This window comes from Ranitomeya variabilis, chromosome 1 (genome assembly GCF_051348905.1).
Source record: "Ranitomeya variabilis isolate aRanVar5 chromosome 1, aRanVar5.hap1, whole genome shotgun sequence".
In the NCBI taxonomy this organism is placed as follows: domain Eukaryota; kingdom Metazoa; phylum Chordata; class Amphibia; order Anura; family Dendrobatidae; genus Ranitomeya; species Ranitomeya variabilis.
The window spans coordinates 273,758,385-273,777,735 of NC_135232.1; the positions used below are offsets into that span (position 1 = coordinate 273,758,385).

The following is a 19,351-nucleotide window of genomic DNA, read 5'->3' on the forward strand; positions in this document are numbered from 1 at the left end:
GGATGTCGTCTAGATAAGGGACGGTAAGTATCTCTTTCACTCTCAAGAACGCCATCACTTCTGCCATGAGTTTGGTGAATACTCTGGGAGCAGATGAGATGCCGAAAGGCAGACATGTGAACTGATAGTGCAGGATTTGGCCCTGGTCTTTTATGGCGAATCTGAGATACTGTTGGTGTGAGGCGGAGATGGGAACCTGATAATAAGCACTTTTTAAGTCTAATGTGCTCATTACTGATCCTTTCCGGATTAGAGGTATTGCAGATTTGAGGGATTCCATCTTGAATCGTTTGTAAGTAACTGACCGATTCAGAGGTTTTAGGTTTATAATCGTACGAATTCTCCGTTTGTTTTTTTTATGGAGAATAGACTCGAGTAGTGTCCTCTGAACCTTTGGGCATGGGGTACCGGAATGATGGCTTTTATCTGGATAAGTTCCTGAATATCCTTCAGAAGTCTTTGCTGAATCGATAAAGACTGGGTCTGAGTTAGGCAAAATCTTTTGGGAGGTGTTTGGCTGAACTCTATTTTGTATCCTCGTTCTATCAAACTTAGAATCCATGGGTTCTGAGAGATGTTTTGCCAACCTTGTAGGAAGTACTGAAGCCTTCCCCCCACTAGATTTCCCTTTTCCTCTATAGTCCTGTCTAGGATGGAAACGAGACCTACGAAAGGGCGGCGTGTTTTTTGGTTTTTCTTCTGGGAAACCCTTTTTCTTATCCGCTGCTTTTTCAAGCATTTCGTCCAGTACTGGACCAAAGACATGAAGGCCGGAGAAGGATATTGAACAGTTTGTTCTTTGACTGTGTATCGCCGGACCATGATCTGAGCCATAGAGCTCTTCTCGCTGCATTGGATAAAGCATTGTTCCTTGCAGCAAACCGCACTGACTCTGCCGAAGCATCGGCCATAAAGTCTGTTGCCATCTTCAGGAGTGGTAAAGATTTTAGAATCTCGTCTCTAGGCGTTTTATTATTAATCTGGGTTTCTAGTTTCTCTACCCACAGGGACATTGATCTGGCAACTGAGGTGGCCGCAATATTGGTTTTCATGACAGCAGCCGAGGCCTCCCAGGCCTTTTTGAGGAGATCTTCAGATCTTTTGTCCATAGGATCCTTGAGACCCGAGGAATCCTCAAAAGGGATGGCGGTCTTTTTTGAGACCTTGGCTACGGGTATATCCACTTTAGGAACGGATTAACAGATTTTGGTCTCCTCTGGATCAAAGGGCAGGCGATATTTGAAATCTCTTGGGACTATCAGTTTTTTCCCTACATCGCCCCATTCTTCTAAGATCATTTCTTGAATATGGCGATTTACGGGAAACACTCTGCTTCTACGAGCTCTGAGCCCCCCAAACATTTCGTCTTGGACTGTAAGGGGTTCTGTGGCCTCCTCTACTCTCATGGTATCTCTGACGGCCTGTAGTAGTGTCTCAGTATGTTCAGAAGAAAATAGATATCTCTTCTTTTCCTCTGTGAGGATATTTGAAGAGCATTCTCCCTCCATGGAATCGGATACGGAGTAGGCTGAAAGCTCCCCTTCTTCTGAACTAAGATCCTGCTCCCACCTGGGTCTCTTAGGGGGGGGGGGGGGGGAGGAGGATCGACTGGCAACAGCGCTGATACTGTGGACTGTACTTAATACTATCCAGAAGGGAAGTCTGTTCTCCTTTAAGCAGTCCTGCCATGCATTTATTACATACTTTCTTCATATGCCCCTCTGGTAGCCTACTGGAGCATAGAGGGCATTTTGTCCTGCGCTTTTGGCCTGATGCTGGGCGGTTGGACATCCCCTTATCCTGCAATAGATATAGAGAGGCCCTATAGCTTGTGTTGTGATATGTGATACAGACCCCCTTTGTATAACTTACATGATCGGGGGCGAGCTCTGAGGACAGGGTTTCCTGACGATCTGCACTCTCCATTTCTCTAGGAACAGTGTGCAGTCAGATGTTTCTGATTAAATAGGACTCTCACCTGTCTTCAAAACATGTGATTCGTCCTCCTTCCGAGCTCAGCTGCCGGTGATTACTGCGGGTCTCTGACGCCCACTGCTGCTGGGCGGGGATTCCGTTCTTCAGCTGTTATAATACAGCCTGACGCCTGCTTCCAGCGTCCCCGAGGCCACGAGCTGCCCGGGAACGCCACCGGAAGTTCCCATTGGTGGTTACAGCGTCGCGCCCCAGAGACGCGGCACACACGCCAGTGCGTCGCCCCGGTGACGCGGCACGCCCCAGAGACGCGGCGCGCTCTGATGACGCGGCGCCCCGATGACGCGGCACACCTGACGACGCGGCGCGCTCTGATGACGCGGCACGCCCCCCGCAGGCCCAACCCAGCACGCTCTCCGGCGTGGGTTGGGAGGATCACCGCCGGTATCCGGGTGCAGCAAAAAGGTGCAGAGCCCTCTGAGGAGGGATGCGCCGGAGTCGGGAGCACAGCTCGACCAGCGCTGAGGGACCTCCAGCGGTATCAGCGATATTATGCGGCGCCCTGCACCGCCTGCTCAGAGCCCTCGGGAGAGGGATGAGACTGCTCCGGGAGCCCTGCTCGACCGGTTACCTGGATCTTCAGCACGGTAAGCCGTGCCATCGCTCCTCTGCGTCTGTCCCCGATAGGGACAGGAAAAACACTGAGGGGTGGAGGTGGGGAGGGGCTATTTAACCTCTTCTGTGTTTCCTGTCCCTATCAAGGATAAGAAGGACAACCTCCTGGTGGTGCTGTCAGGAGGGACGTCCTGGAAAAAAGGGATAACAAAAGAAAAAGTGCTAAACCAGTGTCACGGTAATGGCTCAGTGCTTAGAGGAGGGAAGCACTCCTAAGCACAGGGATGGGGAACCTCAGGCATGCAGGCTGCTTAACCCCTTTCCCACCTGAGACGTATAGTTACGTCTAAGGTGGGCACCCCCATTTGCTGCGTTTCCGGAGGTGAGCCTGCAACTTTTCCTGCACATGTCAGCTGATTTGAACAACTGACATGTGCACCTAACAGCTGCGGGTGGAATCACAATCCACCCGTGGCTGTTAACATATTAAATGCCTTTGTCAATCTCTGACAGCGGCATTTAACATGCTCACGCTGGAATCGCGTCACTAATCCCGCACATCGGCACCTGTGTTACATGACTGCGGGTCACCGATGGGTTGGCATGACCACCCCTGTTGTTGTCATTGCCGAATATCTATGAGCTCTGCGCAGCGGTCAGTGGTCATAACAAGTGAGCATTTTAGCTACATAGAGCAGGGCTGAAGCCCTCATCTGTGGAATAGCCAACTGTCAGAGAAAAATTGTAAAATCCATAAAGACATATCACTCTCTCATTGAACATATGGGATGAATTATACCCAGGGTCTGGAACTTACGATTGAAACGTCAAATATACTGTGCAATTGGATTGTCTCAAAATATTTTCACTATTCTACTGCTCAACCCCTGAGTGCCAAGTTTTTCTTTATTTATGGTACTCTAGGTAGCAGCTATGCTGGGTGTTGCAGCGCTGTTCCATTGACACATATGCGACAATGATGCAGTACCCATCACAGCCTCCAAACACAGATAATGCAATGTAAATATTAAATAGGCTGCAGGACTTGCATTAATATGCCATGAATATATTGAGATGCCAGCATTCCTATATAAACTGACTGCCAGCCGCCTTTGCTCATATACAAGTATATGTATCATTGCTTCTGGTGGATGTGTGGGACTGATTGATTCTTTACATGTGCAGGATGGAGAGTTGAGTAATCTATATATATATAATTGTCTAAGGTCCACTTCCGTCTGTAATGGAAATCCCGCGTCGCTGATTTGTCGCAGCCGGCTGGGCGCGACCAATCAGCGACAGGCACAGTCTGGTGACGTCATCACAGGTCCTGCGCTCAGACCAACCCTGGGACCGGAAGCTGCCGTGGACTACAAGGGGCCCTCGGGAAGGTGAGTATATGTTTATTTTTTAACCTGTGACAAACGTGGCTGGGTAATATACTACGTGGCTCTGTGCTGTATACTACGTGGCTGGGCAATATACTACGTGGCTGGGCAATATACTACGTGGCTGGGCAATACACTACGTGGACATGCATATTCTAGAATACCCGATGCGTTAGAATCGGGCCACCATCTAGTCTATATATATAATTGTCTAAGGCCCACTTCAGTCTGTTTGTCTGTCTGTAACGGAAATCCCGCGTCGCTGATTTGTCGCAGCCGGCTGGGTGCGACCAATCAGTGACAGGCAGTCTGGCCGCGAATTGGCCCCTCCCTACTCCCCTCCAGTCAGTGCCCACATAGCGTTTTAGCAGTCCGTTAGACTGCGTTACGCTGTGGCATAACGCGGTGTAACAGTTCGTTAACGCTGCCATTAACCCTGTAAGTGTGACCAACTTTTTACTATTGATGCTGCCTATGCAGCATCAATAGTAAAAACATAGAATGTTAAAAATAATAATAAAAAAAAATCATTATATTCTCACCTTCCAGCGTCCGCTTTTCCTGCTCCTCGCGACGCTCCGGTCCTCTGTTAAATGAAGAATTAAAATAAAAAATAGGTATATACTCATCCTCCGGCAGCCCCCGGATCCAGCCCAGGCCTTTAGCGATGCTCCTCGCAACGCTCCGGTCCCAAGAATGTATTGCGGCAATGATCCCAGCTGACGTAGCGGTCTCGCGAGACCACTACATCATCACGGGTTATTGCCGCAAGGCATTACTGAGAACTGAGCGTTGCGAGGAGCATCGTTAAAGGCCTGGGCTGGGTCCGGGGGGCGCCGGAAGGTGAGTATACACCTATTTTTTATTTTAATTCTTTTTTTTTTAACAGGGATATGGAGCCCATATTGCTCAATACTGCGTGGGCTGAGCTCTATACTGCGTGGGCTGAGCTCTATACTGCGTGGGCTGAGCTCTATACTGCGTGGGCTGAGCTCTATACTGCGTGGGCTGAGCTCTATACTGCGTGGGCTGAGCTCTATACTGCGTGGGCTGAGCTCTATACTGCGTGGGCTGAGCTATATGCTAAGAGGGCTGTGAGACTCTTTCGCCCGGGGCCCTCAAAAACCTGGAGCTCGCCCGAGCTTCACTGATTGGTCGCGCCCAGCCGGGCGCGACCAATCAGCGACAGACACAGTCCAGACGCAAATTGGCACAGGATTTGAACCACGCTTCGCTAATTGGTCGCGCCTGGCCGGCCGAATCCTGTGTATTCATTGCATTATTCTGAAATCTTCATAAATAAACTACATACATATTCTAGAATACCCGATGCATTAGAATCGGCCCACCATCTAGTCACTTAATAAATGATCTTATGATGTTAGCTGAAAACAAAAAATGGATATTTTTTTATATCGGAATATATCCAGCCAATAAATACCTTTTGCACTTTGCACACTACTATCTGCTTCCATTGAGAAAGAATATCTGGGGCACGCTCTATACTCAAGATCTTGTATGTTATGGGCAGGTGAAGCACAGCAAAACTTTTACACATACCTGGTGTGAAATATTGGTAGCAGCCTCAGATGCTGCGAGTTTCGCCATTGCAGCTTCCTAGTAAAAGAAAATGTGTTACAACAAGGCAGGATATGCTATTGTGCTGTACAAACTTCCAGATGGAGGCCATCTAACCTTAGTAAAAGGCTTCTTGTTATCCTTCAGCATTGAAGCTCTCCAGGTCAGAAGCCTTGCACTCTCTAGGGCTAGAGCCATGTCCGCCAGCTTAAACTGAGAGGTGGAGATACACAGATGAAAAAAAAAATGGACAGCAACAAAGCTCACACATCAAGTAGCTATGTAGATTCTGTACCTGAATAGCTTGCAACTTGGTAATTGGTGATCCAAACGCAAACCTTTTCTCTGCATAGTCTACTGCACAGTCCAGAGCGGCCTGAGCGATGCCAAGAGCCTGTGATGCAATGCCAATCCTGCCGGCATCTAAAGTTTGCTGAAAGAAAAAACATAGGTTTAAACAAATATAAAAAACTTAAGCAAATACACCGAATCCTTTTTACCATGGCAATTTTGAAGCCCATTCCAGTGTGTCCTAGGAGATTCTCACGTGGTATGCGGCAGTCTTCAAAGATCAAATTAGCAGTGGAAGATGCTCGGATTCCCAACTTATCCTCTTTCTTGCCAAGAGAAAGGCCCGGAGTTGGCATTTCAACCAGAAAAGCACTAATGCCCTGTAAAAGTACAAATTATGTCTAAGACTAAATGTATAAGTAAATGCCCAAAGTATAACCAGTTTATCTAGTGCTACTGCATTTACTGTACACACAAAAAACCCGTAAAGAAATGAACTGGGATAAAGATTGACGTGCATGCAGCATGGAAGTGCACGTTCATACTGGTCACAAAACATAAAAAAAAAAAAGAATGAAAGAAACATAACCAAATACACTGTAGTAAATAAACCGCAATAATGTAGGAAAATATAGGGTTCTTGGTTAAAATAATTTTGATCAAAAAAATGCAAAAGCCATCCCACTACTTCACGGTGACCCTAATTGGGACAGTCCTAACTCTATTATTGAAAACCTTACTGTTTGTCAAGTAACATGCATGTGGGTAAGGGCTGAGAAGGACTGGACCCAGCCTAGTAGACACACAGCCACGGGGGACCACATCAATATAATGTCCAGCTCAAAGAAAAGGCAGGCCACACATTCAACGCATATGCACAGAGTGCAAGCAAACTTAAAAAAACAAAAAAAAAAAACAAAGAAAGGAACTGGGATATAAACTGGCGTGCATGCAGCATGTAAGCACACGTTCACACTGGCCACTCACATTTTCATGCACTATTGCTGTTTATTTACTTATTATGTTTGTCTGTTTTGGTTTATTTTATTTACTGTACACAGTATTCTGCTAGGTAAACCCACTCATATTAATGGGAATAATTCTCTGGGAATAGGAAATAAAGGAAAGGTCATTATGCATAGATTCCTAAATACCTTTAATCAGCAGAACACACTTGTTTTATTTATACAGGTAATCAATATAGCATAGAAAAATGACCACTGTATTGTTATAATAACAGAAACCTGTCCAGAATGTGAATAGGATAGGTGCCTATGAGCACGTGCAGTGGAAAGTTTGGGACTCCAAGTTGATATTCTGTTCTTCTAACACTTAATACATCAGGAGTGCAGACGATAAAAGGAGGCTACACACTGGTATCCATCTGGCTGCAGTGACCAGGAGATAACTGGCAGATCCCAGCAATGGAGTCCCTACTGCACATGCTCACAAACATCACTATTAACAGTCTAGCAAAGGTTTCTAGCAGTGTCACAAGATAGCAGTCATTTACTGTATTACAGTGATTACTCTTCTAGACAAAGAATTACTTGCTTGGAATTTACTTATATGGCATTTCCTTTATGCATTTTTCCTATCCCTAGCACATAAACATTACGAGCCAAAAGTTTGTACACACCTGTTTATGCAAAGGTTTCCTTGTTCTTATTGGAATCTGTACATTGTAGGTTCAGACTAAAGGCAGCAAAATCACAAAGGAACACATGTAAACAAGGAGTAAAGAGACATGTGTGAGCCAAATCAAAATGTGTTAGACCTTAGATTCCTCAATAACCCCCCCGCCTTTTCCTCTGATGACAGCTTCATCCAATAGTTACTTCTTTGCAGCAATTCTACCATAAAAGCCCGCTTCTCAGTCTCTGCAGAACAGTGGATGCTGAGATGTGTTTGCTACTTGATGTCTGTGCATCATTTATGAGGATTTGTTAAATGAGGTGCTCTCAATTTTGAGTTTTCTGAGGCCGTTAACACTGAATAATTTATCCTCTGCAGTAGAGGTCATTCTTACTTTTTCCCTTATGAGAGCTAGTTTCATTATAGCGATTAATGGATTTCATGACCGCACATGAGGGTACCTCCAAGGTTCTAGCAATTTTACGGACTGATTTACCTTCATGTCAATCACGGATTATGGACTGCCGTTTCTCATTACTTAGATGAGTGGTTCTTGCCAGATACTGGCTTAGAACAGATGTGGAATACGGCTCAGCATTAGATGGAACTGTGTATCAACGCTGCCTCTGCAAAATACACCTGATTGCTGCAAACATGGTCATCAGAGTGAAAGGGGGTAATTTAACACATTCTGGTTTGTTTCACATGTGTTTCTTTACTCGTTTTCCTTTGTGGTTTTGCTGCCTTCAGTCTGTATCTTCAATGTGCACATTCCTGTAAGAACAAGAAATCCATTGTATGAGCAGGTATGTGCAAACGTTTGACTGACACTGTACCATAAATGCTTAATTTTCATGTGAAGAAGTAGACACTGCCATTTTGTGGTTATTGCTGATTATTATAGTGTTCCCACATACTATATGCCCAGATTCTTTTGTTACCATATAAACCTTCTCTCTATGATACTGCTTGTACACGTTCTGGACAGTCTTTGACTATTTACCCAATTAAATTTTGGTGTAAGCTGTTCTGAATAGAACTAAATCTTTTTCTGCTGTATTTATTCCCAGCATCTCTCGCTCGTAGATATATGTGCTGTTTAAAGAGAACCTAATCATCAGATTCATGCTGCCCAAGCCACCGTCAGTATGAATTAGAGCCGGCTGCACTATTGCAGTCAGGTATATATTTTTCTAAAATGCTATGGTGCTTCAGAGAAAATATTCTTTATAGATCTACTGCACGTGACTGACCGATCTCTCCCTCGTGTATACATAGGGAGAGACATGTCAATCACCGGGAACAGCAGTGGGAAGAGCCGGATAAATTTGGTCTCAAGCTGTGGTCCCACATGTATTTTAAAGTACATTTTCTCTCAAACGTGGGACTATTTTTTTTTTTTTTTTTTTTAACAAATGCATTGTAGCCATGTTTAAAAGGTCTAAAAAGTGAAATGTGGTTGCATTATGACAGGATATTTCTCCAGGAGGCTCTATTTATTGTTAGGAAGGCAACAGCACTAAGATGGATGGGAACGGAAGCCTCCACTATTAACCAGTGGAAAAAATTAGTGACTGATATACCATATGAGAATATATTATATAAAAGTATAGGTTGTCCCCAGACGTTCCATAAGATATGGAAGAGATGGTGCGACTCACCCTTAACGCACTTGTCCCCTAGTGCCAAGACTTCATCTATCTCAGGTTACGAGCCCTGATGTGTGTCCTTTTCAGCATGTGGAATATGATGGATGTAAACTAAAAGAGTGTGCTTTGTTATGACCCGAACTGGTACGAGTTTAGAATTTTGATAAAGAACCTGTTAATTTAGTTGAGAGTGCAATGCTTTATAACAGAAATTATCCTAATATGCTTTGCTCCATTCTGTTTGTTTACTTTTCTTTATTTGTTTACTCTATTCTTGAGAGTGTAATGTTACTTCCATGATATTGTATTGAATGGAAAAAGGTAACTGGTTAAATCATTCTGACATTATACCGCGATATTATATATTTGTAACTTTATCCTGTGGAATCTTTCAATAAAAAGAGTTTGAAAAAAAAAAAAATATATATAAAAAGACAAACAAAGCTGTTATATTACAAATGACATCTCCATGTAATAGGGGCCGGTGAGTGGGATTTATGGATGTCTTTTTAGTAAAACTATAGCTGTACTCAATATATTTTTTCCAATTTTATCAGAGGTTATATCTATATAATGCCTTGTAATAAAGCAAAACATTACAATAGAAGGCATAATATCAGTATAAAAAGAATCCGTCGCCCCCTTCGTCCGGGTAGAATTAAAAAACAGTGTGCCTCCTACGGACACTAAGCTTGAACTGGGTCTCTGGAAGCCAGCATGAGGGTGTATACTGCAGGGGAGGAGCTAACCTTTTTTTGTCTCAGCTTAGTGTCAGCCTCCTAGTGACAGCAGCATAACCCATGGTCCTGTGTCCCCCAATGAGGCGAAGGAGAAACAAGTCTTATTTTTACAGGTCACCGAACTCACTCACCTTGTGTTTCATAGACTTATCTGTTGTAGCAAAAACAACAACTGCAGAGGCATCCCATGCGTTCGTAATCCAGGATTTTGTTCCATTCAGAACCCATTCATCCCCAACCAGCCTGGCAACTGTACTTGCAGCCCCTGCATCACTGCCATTACCTAAAAATGACAAGAGAACAGTATTTTAGCTCCAAAGCACAATGTCAATTTCTAACCAATAGGTACGCTCTTCTGTTTTTCATGTATACCTTTATGTATTGAGTTGATTAGGTTATATTTCACCAAGGTTGACATGCAGGTAAATATTAGCCATAGCTCATTGATACTGGTAGTATGGCCTTAATAGATAACTTAGTGCAGAAGTATTTGCGCAGTTACAGAATTTTCATGATTTAGCCCCTGTACACCAATACAATGGTTTCAAATCTTTAAGATGTGATATCTCCAAGCCATTCACTAATTTATTGGAAATACTGTAAAGGTAGAGGACGTTTCCTTCATACACATGAACAAACCGCTCTCTCTGCTAAGACCTACTGTAAATACCACTGACTCCTAACCCAAAACAGGCTGCAAATGTGCAGGATGACTTTTTTGCAGCATATTTGCTGCAGAAAAGTCAAGGACAGCTGGATGTGACCTCACAGTCAGCTCCGCTACATCTAGATGGCAGGCCGCGTGATGCGTCCATACAGCCTGTAATCCAGCAGAGTGGACCCGAACCCCATTCACTTGAATGGGGGGGGCCTGACAATACTTGAAACCATCCCCACCGGTCAGAGCCGCGGTCCCCACACTGTCAAACGAGAGCGTGAGCGCTTAGCTGTGATCGGAGGTGTACAATTTACCTCCGGTCACTGGTGTTAGCTGATGGAACTACCACTCCCATCATCTGACACCTGCTGCCACTAATAACAGTGAGAGCAGGAGTGGCTGATGGGAGTATTCATCTGCCGCTCCTGCGTTGTAAATAAATAATTAGAAAAAAAAAAAAAAAATCTGCGTGAGTTCCCCCCTATTTTTGATAACAAGCCAGGCAAAACTCACAGCTGGGGGCTGCAACCTTCAGCTGTCAGCATTAGCAAGCCTAGTTATCAAGAACAGAGGGGTCCCCACGCTGTTTTTTATTTAAATAATTTAAAAAAACGGCATCAGGTCCCCCCCATTTTTGACAAACCAGACTTGCTAAAGCAGACAGCTGGGGGTTGGTATTCTCAAGCTGGCAAGAGGCCATGGATATTGCCACCCCTCCCCCAGCCTTAAAATAGCAACCCCCAGCCGCCCAGAAAAGGCACATCTATTAGATGCGCCAATTCTGGCACTTTGCCCGGCTCTTCCCACTTGCCTTGTAGCGGTGGCAAGTGTGGTTCATATTTGTGGGGTTGATTTCACCTTTGTAATGTCAGGTGACATAAGCCCACGGCTTAGTAATGGAGAGACATCGATAAGACTATAAAAGACACCAATCCATTACTAATCCTATAGTTGTATGGTAAATAAAGACACAGCCAGAAAAAAGTCATATTAAAAATAAAACAAAACACACTTTTCCATTTTTATTTAAAAATAAAAAAAACAGGTATACTCACCTAACACCTATTCCACCGAAGCCCTCGTTCTCCTGTAATAAACCAAAAATTTAAAAACAACAATATCCCTCACCTATCCGTCGTTCTGTCCCACACAGTAATCCATGTCTGGGGGACAAATAGTTTTCAACCTGGACGGTGCCAAGATGCGACCGTCCAGATTGAGAACCACTGGTGACTGTACTGCTGCGAGCGTGGCCTCAGTGACATCATCGAGGTTATCTCCGGTCACTGAGGCTCAGTCCCCATCCAGGCTGAACTGCGGAGACCTCGGTGACATACCCGCTAGCACCAAGAGAAAGTCGCAAGGTGCAGAGGCTAGTTCACAGGGAGAATTTATACACAAGTTCTCAAAGTAAAGATGATCAAATTAAACAAGAGTCCAAAATATTAGACTTTTTTTTGCTATAGAGGAAAATGATCCAATATCATATGTCTTCACGTGGCAACAATATTTTTAGGATTAGTAAATAATTCCAAGGTGAAATTAAAGTCTGGTGTCTTAAATCAATGGGATGACATTTAGGTGTAATTGGGTGGCCTGATTTTAAAGCTTTAAGGCTATGTGCACACGTCAGGATTCTTTGCATAAAATTCCTGACCAAATCCGGACATTTTCTGCACAAAATCCGCATGCGTTTTTTTTATCGCGGTTTTATAGCGAAAAAAAATCGCGAAATATCCGGAACGTGTGCACATAGCCTAACGAACAGAGATATATCAAAGTTTGATTTTCACGACACGTTTGTGGAAGTGCATCATCACACAAACAAAGGAGATTCCTGAGAACCTCAGAAGAAATGTTCACACTCATCAAGCTGGAAATGGTTACAAAATCTCTAAAGAGCTTGGGCTCCACCAATGCTCAGACAGATTATGTACAAATGGTTGAAATTCAAGAGCATTATTACCCTCCCAAAGAGTGGTTGACACACAAAAAGAACTCCAATAGAAAGCATGGTCACAAAGGAACCAAAGGTAGCCTCTAACCAACTAAAGGCCTTGGTCACATTAGTTAATTTTCATGAATCTATCATCAGGAAAATATTGAACAATATCATGCATGGCAGGATTGCAAGGAATAAGCCACTGCTCTCTAAAAAAAAAAAAATAACACTGCGGCCCTTCTGCAGTTTTCTAAAGTTCACCTAGACAAGCCATAAGGCTACTGCAACAATGATTTGTGCACAAATGAGACCAAAATAGAGATATCTGGTTTAAATGAGACGTGTTATGTTTGGAGAAAAACAAGTTGCATTACAGCAAACAAACCCCTTACCATCTTGTGAAACACGATCGTGGTAGCATCATAGTTTGGGCATGTTTTGCTACATGTAGGCCAGGACAACTTGCCATCATTGATGACAAAATGAACTCAATTTTGTCAGCGATTTCTAAAGGAAAATGTCAGGACATCTGTTTATGAAGTTAATTGTAAGAAAACATGAAGCAGGGGGCGCATGCGCGGACTCTAATGGAGCAGGAAGTGCTCGGCTGAGCTCCGCAACCCGAGGCCCGTATACCCCCCTTATAGACGTCGGAATCGGGATTATTTCACAGCGGTCCTCTCCCCCTTACCTCCGAGAACCCTGAGGCTCACAATGCCCAAGAAGGGAGGCGCAGGGCAGCCAGCAAGTCGCCCGATCTCCGAGCTCTTGGCGGGCAGCGGTGCAGGTAAAATGGCCGCCGCACTTGTCTCCACTCCCACCCCGGCACTGCAGCTCAGTGAGGGAGCGGACGAGGAGGATTTGAATAATGGAGGAGACGCTGTCATATCCACAGCAATGCTCACCAAAACACTCCAGGAAACCTTCCGCACGGAGCTCTCTGCAGCCATGAATGCAGTCTCCACCCAGCTGCAAGATATTACCCAGCGCACAGTATGTCTGGAAGAAAAAATGGAGGCCACTGCGGAGGCCCTTAGTGAAGACCAGGAGACTCTTAAGCTTCATGCTGATCGCATTATGGATCTAGAGCTGCGAAGTGAGGATCTAGAAAACAGGTCTAGGAGAGGAAATATTAGAGTACGTGGACTACCAGAATCTTATGTAACATTGAAAGAGACAGTCACTGCCTTATTTATTGCGCTCCTGCCACATACAGACCCGTCCACGTTACATATCACAAGAATTCACAGGGCTCTGGGCAAGCAACGATCCCCAGATTTCCCCAGAGATGTGGTTCTCAAAATGCAATATGAGGAGTCTAGAGATTTAATTCTCAATGCTGCGAGATCTTTATCTGCACTTCCTGGACTCCCAGACTCTGTGAAATTATTCTCGGACATAGCACCAGCCACGTTGTTCCGCAGGAGAGCCCTTAAGCCAATCACCACAGCACTACAGACAGCGCAAGTAAAATATCGCTGGGGCTTTCCATTCTCTTTGTCTTTTACACATGAGAACGAGCTACATATTTGCCGTACTCTGGATGAAGGCAAAAAGGCGTTAGAACAAGCTGGAATTCCGCTTCCCGATATTCCGCCTCCACTTCCACAAAGAAGACCCAGACCGGCTAAGGAATGGCAGCAAGTTCCTACGACCAGGAGCCAACGCTCACGAATCACCTGTTTCCTGGATTCTTAGGGTTTATCCCACTAGACGTGGCATTATTTTGAATTTGCCGGTTGGCTATATTGAGTTACTCTGAGTTGACCGTTTATTTTTATTTTCATCAGATTGATCTGTATTTTCCCGATTTCGAATTTATCTGAATATGCCCGCATCTGTTTATTCCTTTTATTTTATTTATTTATTATTTTTATATTAGATTCCCCTTCTCCCCCCCATTTTTCTCCACCCCCCCCTATCCCTGGCAGGGCTTCTAATCATAAAGGGTGGGACCTCGGGTTTACCACATGTTGCCTTACTTTGGTGATCCCCGGTTTACTTTTAATATGGTACTCCGGATCTCCATTTTTCGTGAGCCAAGAGCTCACACTCTTGTTCTTTTAATGTTTTATATGTTTGTTTTCCCCTGTTTTGTCTCTTTCCCTTTGTTTTCTTGTAGATTGACCCAATGCTGTCTGCTTTGCAGCCTTCAACAGAGGAGATTTGGCGGGGCTGGTCGGGTATTCAGACCTGTAAGCAATAATTGTTTTTCTAACAATGTGTAGAGTGATTTCTCACAACGTAAAGGGACTAAACTCACCTATTAAACGGAGGAGGGCATTCATAGATTACCATAAACACAAACCTGATGTCTTGTGTTTACAGGAAACCCATTTCTCCACTACATCCTCCCCTAAATTTTTTGACTCTAGCTATACCCGCTATTTCCTTGCCTCTTGGGACAGAAAAACCAGGGGTGTTGCTATATTACTCAAAAATTCTTTCCCTTTCCACCTAACTGATTCATATTCAGATCCAGAGGGAAGGTTCATTATTTTACAGGGGACCCTGCAGGGTAAAAAACTCTGTATCATTAATAGTTATCTCCCCGCCACTACCCAGCTTCGGGTCTTCAAAATAATTCTAACAAAGCTTTCCCAAATCTCATACCACCACCTGATTTGGTGTGGTGATTTTAATATGGTTCTTGATCCAACCCAGGACAGTAGCTCAGCTCAGAGATCTGATGTTTCCAAGAGGGATAGAAAAAAAATTCTACACTTGATGAGTGAAAATAGATTAGTGGATGTATGGCGGGAGGTCAACGGGCAAGCAAGGGGCTTCACGTTCTTCTCACCGGTACACAAATCGTACTCTCGCATTGACTTACAGTTAACGACAGCAAACACACTAACATCAGCTCTATATTCAAGACACGTCCCATCAGCATGGTCAGACCATGATTCCGTTCTGTCGGTCTTTAAATTTGATATCACCACGTCTGGCCTTTTTAAATGGCGCCTAAACGAATCCCTGCTCACAGACCCCACTATATCTTCCCAACTCAAAGAAGATCTTAAACTTTTTTTTCCAAACTAATGTAACTAATGATTCCTCCCCTGGGAACATCTGGATGGCCCATAAAAAGTTCATAACCGGCTCCATAATCAAGATAGCTTCTACACGTAAAAAAAACAGATCAGCCCTCCAAAATAGACTGGAAACCAAATTGTTCAAGCTAGAGCAGGCTAATCAGCTATCAACATCTTGCTATCTAATAAAACAAATTTCAGATGTAAAAAAACAGCTGAGCACATTACTCACTGTTAAAACAGAAAAAACTCTTGCCTGGACTAGAGCCTCCTTTTATAAGCAGGCAAATAAACCCTCCAGAATGTTAGCACGCCAGCTACGCGCGAGAGAATTTTTAAATTCCATTCCCTCCATCAAGGATAACTCAGGACGCATATCAGCTCACCCAGAGGTCATTTATAAAGTCTTTTATGAATATTACCAAAAATTGTACTCCTCCTCTCAAACCACCCCCTTGAATTCCTTGAACTCCTTCTTACAAGGTATTACCCTTCCAAAAATTTCCGAATCTGCTATTCAGCAACTCCAGTCAGAAATCCTTCCTGAGGAAATTAATATAATAATCAAAAAATTAAAAACGGGAAAGGCTCCGGGACCGGATGGCCTGTCTGCCCTTTATTACAAAAAATTTGGAGGTCTCCTTTTACCCCACATCAAAAATTTCTGCAATGCCCTTCTCTCAGGCTCCCAAATGCCCCCTGAGTTTTATGTTGCCCACGTAACTGTCATTCCCAAGCCAAAACGAGATCACTTATCAGTTAAAAATTACCGTCCCATTTCTTTATTAAATGTTGACTTAAAAATTTTCACGTCCCTTATCACCGATAGACTGAACAAATTACTCCCCTCGCTTATACATCGGGACCAAGTGGGTTTTATCCCGATGAGACAAGGACCTGACAACATACGTAGAAATCTCAACATCATCCACTCAGCGAACCGTACACAGAAACCTTTAATGGTATTAGCTTTAGATATTGAAAAAGCTTTTGATACAGTTCTTTGGCCATATCTCTTTTCAGTGTTATCCAAATTTAACCTCCCTCAAAAGCTGATATCCTGCCTTCAACTAATATACGACAAACCATCAGCATACCTCAAACTCCCATCTACTAAACCGTTACCTATAAATATACAAAGAGGAACTCGTCAGGGCTGCCCGTTGTCACCAGCATTATTTGCTTTAGCCATGGAACCGTTAGCTGCAGCCATAAGAGACAATCCTAACATATTAGGACCCACGGACCTTGGCGAAAAATATAAACTGAGCCTTTTTGCAGACGATCTTTTACTCACATTGTCTAACCCATACTCCACTCTGCCCAATCTATTCTCGCTTCTCCACACATTTGAAAAAATATCGGGTCTTAGGATCAATGTTGATAAATCAGAGGCCTTATTTATCAACACTCCCAGGATAGATCAAGATAATTTGGTTTCACAGTTCGGCTTCACAAGAAAGGAACATTTCCTATCTTACTTAGGAATTAACCTCACGACTCATAAATCCTCTCTTTTTAAATGGAACTATTCCCCCTTAATTAAAAAATTCCAGACAGATATAGCAAAATGGTCTCGCTTAAAAATTTCATGGCTGGGCCGGTTACACACTATAAAGATGGTCACTCTGCCGAGATTCCTATACTTATTTAGATCACTCCCTATTACGATCCCTTTAAAATGTCTCCGAGATATCCAGTCAACTATTTCCAAATATATATGGAATGGAAAGAGACCCCGCATTAAACAAAGCATAATGTTCCTACATAGAAAACTTGGAGGAATGTCACTACCTAATTTCTTGTTGTATTTCAAATCGGCTCAAATAGCTCAATTGGCCAAACTCTCCCCTAGCAGTAGTACTCCTAGATGGGTACAACTATAATCCTACTTTCTGCAACCATACACTCTTTGTGGCCTCTTGTGGTCTACAATGAGACTCCCACCAGACATTCAGGTCACAGCTCCTTTCTCGGCCCTCTCTCTGATCATATGGAGAAAGGAGAGATTCAAGCACAGTCTTCAATCTAAGTCTTCTCCCCTTACACCATTGTTTCGAAATCCTATGTTCCAGCCAGGATTGGAACCTGCATTGTTCTCCTGGTGGATTGGGAAGGGGATCACCATGTTAAAGCACCTCTGTACGCCATTCAATTTCTTGCTCACTAAACAGGAATTTGTACAATGTCATGGCCCTCCGACTGGAGAGGCTATGCGCATTAACCAAGTTTTTCACTTTGCCAGACAGATTCTGTCACGTGAGACCCCTTTTCGGCTCACCAGTTTTGAACAGAGGTATTCTGGAGATCCTATGGGTAGTGGAATAATCTCGTTAATATACTCTACGATGAATGTCCCACATACATCAGGGAAACTAAAATATATGCTACAATGGGAGAATGATCTGGGGCTTGTCTTGCCTCTGGAGACGTGGCACAAATGTAGTGATACCCTGTCTAAAGGCAGCCATCAGACATCCTTAACTGAAACATCACTTAAAGTGTTACATAGGGCATATTACGTTCCAACAAAACTACATGCTATTTATCCACACATCTCTGAAAATTGCTTTAGAGGCTGTAATATCCCTGGGGATATGCTCCACATTTGGTGGAAATGTCCGATTGTTGAGAATTTATGGCAAGAAGTTAAATTAATTATAAACCAATTATTTGGCAAATCAACACCCATGGACCCCACGGTGTTTCTATTGGGCAAGAAGCAACAGGGGTTTTCGAAGAATTTTCAGAGATTAGTGAATACATTTTGTATGGCAGCTAAAATTCACATAGCAGCTAAATGGAGAACTCAGACACTATCCATTTCGATGGTGAGGGACAGAATGAATGAAATCTTACTGTGTGAAAGAATCCAGGCAACTAGGGGCGATGACTTGAATGCTTTTTTTCAGATTTGGAACCCATGGCTCGACCTTGACCCCAGCCTCATGCTGTCCCCCTGAATTTTTAATCTTTAATTGTCTTTATTTACTTAAATTGTTCTAGTGGGGGAAAGTTTGCTGGGGATTTAGATATGTGTTCGAATGCCTGTAAAGCTCATTAGCACTGTTAGTACGTTGAGATAGATCTGCGCACACCTAACTATCAACTCTCAATGTCATGACGCATTGGATTACCCCCCATATTTAAGTAGACTGTATTGGTGTTATTTCCCCTGCTGTTTTTATCCCTAGTCTGTTTTGTCTTGTCTTCCTTGTTTGGTTTATGTGATTGACCCTCCTTATGGATATGGCTACCTTTATATTTCTGTTATGGTACTCTACAAACAACCATGTTCTTCTTTGCATGGAGGGTTGTTCTTGTTATATCTTGTTATGAAAACTTTAAATAAACATATTGAAACTAGAAAACATGAAGCAAGACATAGACCCAAAGCACTCAAGTCGGTCTACAAAAGATTATCAAAGAAGAATAAAGTAAAAGTTTTAGAATTCTCAAATCAAAAGTCCAAACCGTAAAACTGTAGAAATGTAGTGGAAGGACCTGAAGCAAGCAGTCCATGAGAGAAAACCCACCAAAATAACAGAGTTGATGGGTCAAAAATCCTAGTCTAAGCCAATGTGCAGGCCTAATCAACATTTATCTGAAACATTTATATGCAGTTACTGCTGAGCAAGGAGGAAAAACCAGATACTGAAAACAAAAGTTTACATACTTCTGCCACTCAGACATGTGATGTTGGATCATATTCCCTAATAAAAAAATGAATTCTTACCGTATATTTATACATTTGTTTGATTTGGTGGTTCTTTTTATTTACTTTTTAAGTCTTGTGTGAAAATCTGATGCAGTTTGGGGTCATCTTTATCCAGAAACATGGAAATCTCTGAAGGGTTCACAAATTTTCAAACACAACTGTATTCATAA

The 19,351-nt window shown here is 43.3% G+C and overlaps 1 protein-coding gene across 2 annotated transcripts in view; it reads right to left on the minus strand.

Moving 5' to 3' along the window:
- ACADS (acyl-CoA dehydrogenase short chain) overlaps positions 1 to 19,351 on the minus strand; it is a 38,045-nt gene that overhangs the window by 16,701 nt on the left and 1,993 nt on the right. Inside the window, exons 5-10 of one of the 2 annotated variants that reach the window (XM_077294098.1) lie at positions 9,960 to 10,111; positions 6,014 to 6,184; positions 5,809 to 5,946; positions 5,631 to 5,726; positions 5,496 to 5,552; positions 4,478 to 4,521 (exon numbers count right to left, since the gene is read on the minus strand). In XM_077294098.1, coding sequence (XP_077150213.1) covers positions 4,478 to 4,521; positions 5,496 to 5,552; positions 5,631 to 5,726; positions 5,809 to 5,946; positions 6,014 to 6,184; positions 9,960 to 10,111 — 658 coding nt within the window. The remainder of the gene's footprint in view (positions 1 to 4,477; positions 4,522 to 5,495; positions 5,553 to 5,630; positions 5,727 to 5,808; positions 5,947 to 6,013; positions 6,185 to 9,959; positions 10,112 to 19,351) is intronic. The other variant, XM_077294089.1, reaches the window with a different exon arrangement.